The following is a 10249-nucleotide window of genomic DNA, read 5'->3' on the forward strand; positions in this document are numbered from 1 at the left end:
ACTCCACGTATGCATAGACCACCAATATACAGTTTTATTATTTTCCTTTTTTGCTTTCTTTCCTCATTCTTTTGGTGTCAAAAAGTATATGTTTTCTGTTTTCTTTTATAAAACATTTATTTTTATGAAATAACTAAAAAAAAAGTTAGAATTTCTTTTTAAAGTATATCAAATAATATATTAAATTATTATCTAAACAATACAAGAAATATTTTAGTTAAATTTATTATATTAACTTAAAATTATCAAAAAAAAATTCACATGTTTCAAATTGCTTTAGGCCTCTAAATACCTAGGACCGGCCCTGGGCATGAAGGTACCGTCGATCCCTGGTGGCATGTGTAAGTAGTTAGGAAACACAACCACTTTAATCCTATGGCAATACTAACAAGGCATGAAGGTCTCGTTGTTTGATTATAGATATTTTTTGGAGACGTTTCCTTGTAGTATAGTTGGTAGTATGAGAACTAAAAGTTAAAATTTATCTTATCTGATTATCGAATTGTTGTAATAAAAGATAAATTCAATCTTTTAAAGACAAAAACAAAGTATAGAGATCATCTATCTATTTTCGACAAAAAAAGAAGAAGAGATCACCTATTTATTAATAGTAGGTTGAATGTGATACCATACTTAGGATTTATCATTGAATATATAATTTAGAAAAAACTTTAATTAGTTATACCGAAACGTGTTTTTTGCATTGGATTTAAACTTCTTAAAAAAATCCAGTATGGTGGATCTATAAATAAGAATACCCTTAAGTTCATATTTCTTCACATACTCTCTCATTCACAAAAGAAAGAAACAAATTTCGAAAATGAATTCCGCGATAACTCTCGTCGTCCCACTCTTGCTCCTCTTTTCTTCTTTTCTCCTCTTTGGTAGTTCACAGTTATCTTATATTTTTTTTTTCATTAGAGTAGAACTATATGACTGATTTTAAAAGTTACAATTTTGTATTTATTTTGGCAGGAGACGTCACTGGAGTGGAGAGCTCAAAGCACCATCATCAGCGTAACTTATACGGTTCAACAAAGCTGTTTGTCTTTGGAAATTCTAACGTCGATACCGGAAACCTGCCGACAACTTTTGAATCATGGGGAGAACCTTATGGTATGACATACCCCGGTACACCATCGGGCCGTTACTCTGACGGCCGTCTCTCTACCGATTATCTAGGTACGTGCCTATATGAGCGTAACTAAAACGTTAACTTATCAATTTCACTTCTTCTAATACGTACTGACCATAGATCTACCGGATGAGGACTAAGTTCCGAGGAGCTGATGAATGAAATAATTATTATTTGTCTGATACTAAAATAATGTCGGAAAAAATTGCTATTTTACTCCAATTTTCAATGTCACGTCCTAGATGATTGTATTATGTGCTAGGCATCGGAAAACTTGGATTTTTTTTTTTTTTTGGGGGCAAAAGTTTCTATATATATCTATATATATAACAAGTGTTATTATGATTGATTGTTTTAACTAAAAAAATCCTGAATTTGGAATTTCATTCTTTATTTTTTTCAGTTTATTAATATATTAAATGGTCACTGGTGTTGCTCATTTACTTATTTGTTATTCAAACACCGGTCCCTTATCAATGTGTGCAGCCTTATTTCTGGGGATAGAATCACCGGTCCCTTATCAATGGAAAGATGACGTGGAGAAGGATAAGTTACAATATGGAATGAATTTTGGGTACGGAGGATCCGGAGTCTTCGACACGGTTTATATTAAAGGTTTGGATATGACGTATCAGATCGGTCTCTTTGAGAAACTCATTGGCGATATCTATTCTCCATCCGACCTTTCTTCTTCCGTCGCCCTTGTCAGTATTGCTGGCAATGACTACTTTACTCACATCACCGACAATGGCTATGGCTTGGTAAGGAACCACCACTACTTTCTTATAAACTCATTTAATTAAATTTTATTATTTCTGAAATATTGACAACAAAAAAAAATTTCTTACAATTATATCTTTTGAAGTGAACACTAATACAACTAAAATTCTTCTTAATTTATGGACCTATTTAAGTCTCTTCCAACTCCCTAATTTATATATATATTTTTTTTTTTTGATATTCTAACAATCTACGTAGACAAAGATCTCCAGTCTTGATCGTAAACTTAGAACCAATGATAAACTGATAGCTTACTTGATTTCTGATTATTATCACAGAGCATCTTTGAATTTATGAGGCGAGTCATCAATCAAATCGAGGTTAATTTGAGGCGGATCCACGCCTTGGGAGTGAAAACGATAGCAGTACCTACATTACAGCCGCTGGGGTGCCTCCCCATGTACACCAAAGGCTTATCATACCGGAGGTGCAGCGACATTATAAACGCCTTGACAATCGTACACAACAACGCCTTGCGAAGAGTAGTGGCTAGACTCAACAGGGAGACCGAGCAGTCGCCTTTCATTGTCATTGACTACTTCAAGGCCTTCTTCGACGTCATCGATAACAACGGACAGATTCCAGGTAAAAGAAATAAAAGAAGGAAAAAGACAGTATTCTAAATAAAATAAACCCCTAATTTGAAGGCTTATATATATGTATTTGGTTTATGGAAATTTAGGGGTTAAGAATTTTACAAGTCTATACGTGCCGTGTTGCGGAATCACCGGTTATTGTGGGACTGTGCACGAGAACGGTGAGAAGAATTATACCTTATGCGATGATCCTTCGTCTAATTTCTACTGGGATGGATTTCACCCTAGTGAGGAAGGATGGAAGGCGGTTTACTCGGTTTTGACCAACAACCTAAAAGCACTTTTACCCTTAAGTTCATATGCTTAAGATTTCAAATTTTCTTTATCGACCGTTAAGTGTTTTCTTGTTTTATTGTTGTTATCTCTATGTCTTTCTGTCACTCCTGCATGCAAGGCTTTGTGCCTCTATCTTTTTATTGTGTGTTTAAGAATAAAAGTGTAACCTTAAGGAAATAAGTTTGAAATAAAACAGTCTTTACTTTTATGCTCTGTCTTTACGCACTCTGTTTCTAGTTAAAGATCACATTTATACTACTTATGGAATTAATTATGTACTTTAATTGTGTATTCGGGTCTTAAAACGTTTATAAAGGGCCCTTTTAATAATACATATTGGATTTTAAATCACTTTAAAATAACAATAGCAAAAATATGTACTTCTACCATATGCTCTAGTTAATTTAGGTTTCGGTTTCGAGATCTTCAATATGATAAAATAGAAAAAAAAAACACACACATTGAAGCTAAGTCACCTCCTTTTAAGGTTACTAGGCCACAAAGACATTAGAAACACTTCAATTGCAAACCTTAAAGTTCTCTCCTCCACATCTTTTCTATTTGCTCTTCATTTCTTTTTGTCTCTAACAAAAAAAAAAAGTCTTTGATCTAAATCTTAAAATGTATTATCTGATGAAACTCTTCCTCTTGCTCTCTCTCTTCTTTGGTACTTTACCGTCGTCTCATAGCGCGCTTATATATCACTGGCGGAATTCTATAATATATATGGCCCAATTTGAATTTTGTGTTTTTTTTTTTTTTTTTTTTTTTTTTTTGCAGTAGGAATCAATGGAGTATTGGGTTCAAATCAGCCTTCCCAATCCAAAAAAGTTCCAAAGCTGTTTATATTCGGAAATTCTTACGTTGATACGGGAAACATGCAGCCCAAGGCACCCTCTTGGAAATCCCCTTATGGTATCACTTACCCCGGTAAACCTTCCGGCCGTTATTCTGATGGCCTCATCGCCACCGATTTTCTAGGTTATATACTCTCACACTCTCTGTCTCACTCTAGCAACATCCTAAATATGAACATATGATTAAATAAACATCACTAATTGAAATATGAACTTTACATAGATTTCCTTTCCACTATAGTCTTTTCTGTATATGCTTGCAGCGAAACAGTTGGGAGCAAAATTACCGTACCTCTGGAGAACTCACGGAAAAAATAAGATTAAATTAAATAGAGGAATGAATTTTGCCTTCGGAGGGGCTGAAGTGTTCGACTCTCCGGTTGATCGATCGCCCAACATCTCTACTCAGGTTGGTTTCTTGGTTAACCTTGCCCTCGCACGTCGTGTCTACACTATCGACGGTGACCTTGCTTCCTCCTACGCTCTCCTCAGCTACTCCGGTAGCGACTACTATGGTTTCATCGACCAAAACCCCAATATGGCTGTAAGAAAAACATTCATATTTCCTTGGATGTACGACGTTAATTATTGCAATTTTGATTGTTTTAACGTTAATTTCTGAGTTTCTATGTGAAAATTTGAAAATGTAAATATAGACCATTTTGTTTCTTTTATAAAAAAAAAAAAAGAAAAAAAAAATCCAAGATAGACTAAAATTATTTGATTTTGCATGCAGGCCTACCCGGCATTTGTAGAGTTCATTGTGGAAGATATACAGTATAGTCTAGGGATAATGAACGGATTAAAATTTAAGAACATAGGAGTTACATCGCTGCATCCGCTGGGATGCCTCCCACGTGTTACCGTTGCATCCTCATTTCGGAGTTGCAACGAGTCATATAACGATTTGGTGAGACTCCACAACGAGTCGTTGAAGAAAGTTGTGGCCAAGCTTAACAAAGAGGACAAATTTAGGACCAAAGGTGACCGTTTCGTCATCGTTGATCTTCACAAAGCCTTCATGGTCAATTTGGAGAAAAAAGGTAATTAACACAAAATTAGACGTTTTTTTATCTTTAATGTTAAAACTTTAGTCTAAAAGTTTTTTTTGGTGTTATATTGGTTTGTGGATATAAAGGGAGTAATAAGTTTAAAACCCCGTTGAAACCATGTTGCGAAGGCGATTGTGCACGTGTGGATATGAAGGGTGCGAAGAAGTATACCTTATGTAATGATCCAAAGTCTGCTTTCTTCTGGGATGAAATTAACCCAACTCAAGAAGGATGGAGATCAATTTACTCGGTATTAGGCAAATCTCTAACCGAGTCTTTGACCAAAGGGTAAGATTACCTTTTTGGCATCTAAGACCCCAGTTTCTGTTGGATATTTACTTTCACCTTTGTTTTTCAATTTCTTGAAATCGAATTCCATTTATGGTTTTAACTCGGTTAAAGTAATGTGGGGGGGGGGGGGGGGGGGGGGGGGGGCAAACAAAATTATCTTCTAAATGTAGAGTTGCTCACTTTTTATGTAGTATGCATGGCCGTCTTTTATCATGTGCAAATGGCGAAATCGAACATAATTAATTTTGATTCACAAATCCCTATTTAATTGAAAATATAAATATAAATTAGGGTATATTCCACAAATACAAGATAAGAAACTACATTTTAAAGTTTAAAACAAAGATGATCTTAAAAAATGATATTATCCTAATACAATTATGTTTCATATCTTTATATGCTCATTAAAAGATATTATCCTAATATAATTATTTACATTTTATATTAAGATATACTCCCTCCATTTCATAATATAGGATGTTTTAGAGAATATTTGTTTGTTTCATAATATAAGATGTTTTTCAAGTTTATATGCTACTTTTTAACAAAAAAAAAAAAAGTTTATATGCTACTTTTAGATTATTTAAATATTTTCTATTATGCAGTCTTGTTTATGATTGGTTGAACTGTTTTAAAGTGGTCATTTCTTAATATGCGTGTTTTCACTTAAAACATCTTATATTTTGAAACAGAATGAGTATATTATAAAAAATTTAATATTTTTACAAAAAAAAATTATGTAATCAACATTTATTGTTTTTTTCTAAATAGATAGTCACAATGCTATTGTGATTTTTTTATTTAATATGATCTTTTCTAACAATAGAAAATATGTAATAGTACATAATATAACGATAAATAAATTATACTTTAAAGATATTTTAGAACCAATTATAATGCAATCTTGGCTGTTTTACCACTTATACTCTAATTTTGGGATGCCTTTACCATGTGTAAAGTAAATTCCATCTTCTCTAACATCCCAAAAATTCGTTTTACCATGATCAACTGAGCCAGTAGGACTTTGATATGCCATAATACTTACAAATTTTAAGTTCGCCTCCCTTACATCACAATTCATTTTGTTTGCGGTAAAAAATGCACTATGAAAACTATAATTGTAGATTTGTCCACGGTCTAAAGAAACTGTGAATACTTGCTTGTTGTTCAATTTACAAAAGATATTGATTTGTTTTCCTGAACTAATTGAATTCTTAAATTGTACTAAATTTTTCCCAAACAGTTTTGCATTACCCAACCCGACATACAAAACCATGACACAAAAAAAATAAGAGAGGTGATTCATTTTTTCAACTAATTGTTGTGTTTGTTTAGTAGGGGTAATATGTATATAAAATATAGAATATTTTAACTTATACCTAGGTGTTGAGATGTATGTATATTTAAATATATTTTGAAAGAAAATGAAATTATATATATATAAATATAATAAATGTATTATGCAAAAATTAATAAATGTACTAAAACTTGAAAGAAATTAATACAAAATCCCAATTTAACTTAACTTTTTTGCTTTTTTCTTAGATATTTTACCAACAAAATATTGGTAAAACTAAAACTTAATAATTGATTAGATTTTACACTAAAAGTTGTAAGAAATTAATACGAAGACCCATCTTATTTTTATTTTTTTAGCTTGAAAGAAATCATTAAAAATAGGGTTTAACTTTCTAATAATTGGGCAAATAACATATCTGAAATCGAGTTTTTTTATCTTTAGCTATTAAAAGCTTCCTTTTTAATAAAGTTGTTGGAGTTTTATTACAATCATTTATTATGAGATTAATTTATAGTATTTTATACAAAGGATATGATGTCAAAGTTTTTCTTAACAAGACAGTATAAAAAGCCTTTGCTCAAAATCTTGCAATTGTTTGATGGAACAGTTCCTCTCCCTATCCATCTCTCTTTTATCCTATTTGGTAATTTACAATCATATTATAAAAAAAAAAAAAAAAAAAGATTTGAACAATATACTTTGAAAGAATTTTACCAAAGAAATATTTCTAGTCAACACAGACGAACACATGATATAGAGATTAGTAATAACACATCCGAATTATGCCCCATGAATATAATCACTGTGTGACCGTATGTGTTATATCTTTTCTAACGCATACGGTTACTAATAATCCTCAAATTGCTCTTCTTTAAACCCATCTACTCCACATACTCACTCTCGATTTCCGCTCCATTTTATTTGTCAACCTTTTAAATTTTCATTTATTTGTGTCCTTCGTAAAACACACACGCCAAAATCGTATCCTTCTTTAAAGGTTACTAGCTCTTAAGACTCTAAACAAAGCCCGATTAGAAAGAAGTTAAGAACACATTCAAAATTTCAATCCTAAAAATTCTCACTTCCATGTCCTTTATCTTTTCTCTCCATTCCTCTAAAGGCTCTAATTGATCCTTGTAACAAAAAGAAAACATAAGAGAACTCTTTGCTCTGAATTTTGTATTTTTAAATGTATTCTCTGATGAAAGTCTTATTTCTCTTCTTCTCTTTCATCTTTGGTAATTTATATCAACTTATAGCTCTCATCACGTACGAAAGATTCCTCCCATGGTCAAATTTTAATTTTTTTTTTATTAAAAATTTTGTGCAGGAGGAGGTATTAATGGAGCAATGGGTTCAAACCAGCTTCTTGGACCTAAAAAAACACCGAAGCTATTCGTGTTTGGAGACTCTTACGCGGATACCGGAAACACGAAGAGCGACACAGAGGCTTGGGCTGTCCCTTACGGTATCACTTTCCCCGGTAAACCTTCCGGCCGTTATTGTGATGGTCTCATCGCCACCGATTTAATAGGTTCCTCTCTCCCTCTCTCTTAGATTAGATGTATACCTTTCCAACAGATGTCTAAATCTTATAGTATATTATATATATTTAACGGATGTAAAGTGAAACTATTGTGTTGGTTGGTGCAGCAAAAGTGTTAGGGGCAGAGTCACCTCATCTTTATAGAACACACGGAAAAAACAAAACCCTAAAAAAAGGAATGAATTTTGCGTTTGGGGGTTCCAAAGTGGTGGACTACTCTCCGCATAGTCCATTCCCCAATATAACTGCTCAGGTTAATTTATTGGTAGACATCGTTCTCGCCGGCCGTGTCCAAGGAGACATTACTCCCACCGACGTCTCTCTCATCAGCTACGCCGGAGGCGACTATATTTATTTCATTGACGAAAATCGCCCTGCCGCTGTAAGAATAAAACATTTATCTTTTTTTAGATGTCAAGGCTAATTACGTAATTCAATTGTTCCTATTTCTCTGCTTTTATACGTAATTCTATTGGTTCATAAACATCGGTTTACACTAAAAGTTTTCTTTCATTAAATTTCGCTTTCTAACAGGAAAAAAAAATGCTTATCTTCTCATTGAATCTTGCATGCAGGGCATGAAAGCATTAGTAGAGGAAGTCGTGGATCATTTACACGTTAATATGATAGTTTTGAGTGGGCTGCTGTTTAAGAAAGTAGCAGTAACATCGCTGCAGCCAATAGGATGCCTCCCTACCTACACCTCTGCATCATCGTTCAAGAGTTGCAACGAGTCACAAAGCGCATTGGTGGAACTCCACAATAAATTGTTGAGACAAGTCGTGGCCAAGCTCAACGAGCAGTCTAGGGTTATGAAGAAGGGGCAGCATTACTTTATCATTGATATTCATCACGCCTTCATGACTGTTCTGAAGAACAAAGGTGAGAATTAATCCACGTAATAAGAGTTTCACGTTTGATCTTCAATATCAAAACCTAGACTTATAGATTGTTTTGTGAAAACGTAGGGAGCAAAAGATTTAAAACCCCGATGATGAAGTCGTGTTGTGAAGGTTTTTGTGGGCGATCGATGGACGGTGACAAGTTGTATACCTTATGTGATGATCCTAAGTCTTTTTTCTTTTGGGATGAAGTTCACCCTACTCAAGAAGGATGGAAATCGATTTACTCGGTATTAGGGAACCCATTAACCGAGTCTAAGACCAAACCGTAAAACCACTTGTTGGTATTTAATTTAAAACCCGAAAATGCAATCTGAAACTTTTACATTTGTTCTTGTAAAGGACAATTATAAAGAATGACAAATGGTTGGTTTGTCCACGAATAAATAAAGGATGCCTAGATCATCTTTGTTCGAGGAACAAAAAATCATGACAAACTGTTTTTCTGGACAAAGAGAGTTTTTCACTTTTTTCTCTCCACATAGACAATAAATATGATTGCAATCTTTCATTCAATAACAGAATAAAGGAAATTACAGTTAAAACAAAGATGAAATGAAAGATTTTTGTATCCACTTATACTCTAGTTTTGGTATTTCTTTACCATGTGTAAAGTAAACTCCATCTTCTCTAACATCCCAAAAATTTTGCTTACCATGATCAAATACACCATTAGCACCTTCGTATGCCCTAAACGAAACATTTCCAAGTAGCCCTTGCGTTAACTGACAATCCATTTTGTTTCTGAAAATAAACATACCATGAAACTTATAATCGTAGGTTTCTCCAGGATCCAAAAAAAGTTGAAATGGTTGCTTTTTGTTTAAATCACAAGAGATTTGGATTTGTTTTCCAGGATTAAGAGAGTTCCTAAACTGGACTAAATTTTTTGCAAACAGTTTCGCATCACTCGATCCAACCCATAATACCATGACAAACAAAAAGCACGAGAAGCCATTCATCATTTGGATTAATTAATCTGTGGGGTTTTTTAAAGGGTTGATAGGTTCATATGAGAAAAAATATTCCAACTTATAAGAATGTGTAGGTGGTATTATGGTAATGTATTCTAAATCTAGAGAATAATATTGGTGAATGAACTAGTGGTGGTCAATTCAAGAATATGCAAAATCTTCTAGGATTGAATTCTAAATCTGGAGAATGGTGGTGAGGTGGTGATGATTAAAATAACTTTTGGTTTATCATTTGATTATGGAGGTCTCAAAGAAATTGTTGTCTTCTCTAAATTAGATATGATCTTATAAATTAAAATTTTACTAAAAATTGTGATAAATTAATAAGACTTCCAAATCTTTCTAATTAAAATTCTTCCTTCTTTTTTCTTACTTGGAAAAAACTGATTTTCTTATTTACCAAAAAAGGGAGATACGATTTGAAAGTCATAATGGTTCATCAGATAAATTACTTAAACCTTAGTTTTGTCTTAAAAACAAAAAAAAAAAGATTAACTAGGTTTTTTAGGTATAAATTGTTTATTTACTACTGTGAAATTG

General features: G+C 33.0%; 3 protein-coding genes across 3 annotated transcripts; all 3 read left to right on the forward strand.

The window, feature by feature from the left end:
• Positions 1-318: 318 nt before the first annotated feature.
• On the forward strand, positions 319-2995 carry LOC104768540 (GDSL esterase/lipase At5g03610-like). The gene is made up of 5 exons (XM_010492547.3): positions 319-884; positions 976-1182; positions 1622-1896; positions 2194-2500; positions 2598-2995. The coding sequence occupies exons 1-5, from the start codon at positions 821-823 to the stop codon at positions 2816-2818; spliced, it is 1074 nt and encodes a 357-aa protein (XP_010490849.1). The 5' UTR covers positions 319-820; the 3' UTR covers positions 2819-2995.
• A 292-nt stretch (positions 2996-3287) lies between these two features.
• Positions 3288-5083, forward strand: LOC104768542 (GDSL esterase/lipase At5g03590). The gene is made up of 5 exons (XM_010492548.3): positions 3288-3454; positions 3568-3768; positions 3908-4188; positions 4381-4687; positions 4783-5083. The coding sequence occupies exons 1-5, from the start codon at positions 3409-3411 to the stop codon at positions 4986-4988; spliced, it is 1041 nt and encodes a 346-aa protein (XP_010490850.2). The 5' UTR covers positions 3288-3408; the 3' UTR covers positions 4989-5083.
• Positions 5084-6884: 1801 nt separating this feature from the next.
• LOC104768543 (GDSL esterase/lipase At5g03600) lies at positions 6885-9291 on the forward strand. Its single transcript, XM_087506464.1, has 5 exons — positions 6885-7525; positions 7618-7821; positions 7941-8215; positions 8409-8715; positions 8802-9291. The coding sequence occupies exons 1-5, from the start codon at positions 7477-7479 to the stop codon at positions 9005-9007; spliced, it is 1041 nt and encodes a 346-aa protein (XP_087362590.1). The 5' UTR covers positions 6885-7476; the 3' UTR covers positions 9008-9291.
• The last annotated feature ends 958 nt before the right edge of the window (positions 9292-10249 follow it).

Source organism: Camelina sativa, chromosome 20 (assembly GCF_030686135.1).
Source record: "Camelina sativa cultivar CO46 ecotype springtype chromosome 20, ASM3068613v1".
Taxonomy (NCBI): Eukaryota; Viridiplantae; Streptophyta; class Magnoliopsida; order Brassicales; family Brassicaceae; genus Camelina; species Camelina sativa.

What these genes read in the sequence shown, in the direction of transcription:
- LOC104768542 (XM_010492548.3), top strand. Translation starts at nt 3,409, where the DNA reads ATGTATTATCTGATGAAACTCTTCCTCTTGCTCTCTCTCTTCTTTG. An exon ending in CATCGCCACCGATTTTCTAG is followed by an intron (nt 3,769 to 3,907) that starts GTTATATACTCT and finishes ATATGCTTGCAG; the next exon opens with CGAAACAGTTGGGAGCAAAA. An exon ending in ACCAAAACCCCAATATGGCT is followed by an intron (nt 4,189 to 4,380) that starts GTAAGAAAAACA and finishes TTTTGCATGCAG; the next exon opens with GCCTACCCGGCATTTGTAGA.
- LOC104768540 (XM_010492547.3), top strand. Translation starts at nt 821, where the DNA reads ATGAATTCCGCGATAACTCTCGTCGTCCCACTCTTGCTCCTCTTTTCT. An exon ending in TCTCTCTACCGATTATCTAG is followed by an intron (nt 1,183 to 1,621) that starts GTACGTGCCTAT and finishes CAATGTGTGCAG; the next exon opens with CCTTATTTCTGGGGATAGAA. An exon ending in TAACAACGGACAGATTCCAG is followed by an intron (nt 2,501 to 2,597) that starts GTAAAAGAAATA and finishes ATGGAAATTTAG; the next exon opens with GGGTTAAGAATTTTACAAGT.
- LOC104768543 (XM_087506464.1), top strand. Translation starts at nt 7,477, where the DNA reads ATGTATTCTCTGATGAAAGTCTTATTTCTCTTCTTCTCTTTCATCTTT. An exon ending in CTTCTTCTCTTTCATCTTTG is followed by an intron (nt 7,526 to 7,617) that starts GTAATTTATATC and finishes AATTTTGTGCAG; the next exon opens with GAGGAGGTATTAATGGAGCA. An exon ending in CATCGCCACCGATTTAATAG is followed by an intron (nt 7,822 to 7,940) that starts GTTCCTCTCTCC and finishes TGGTTGGTGCAG; the next exon opens with CAAAAGTGTTAGGGGCAGAG.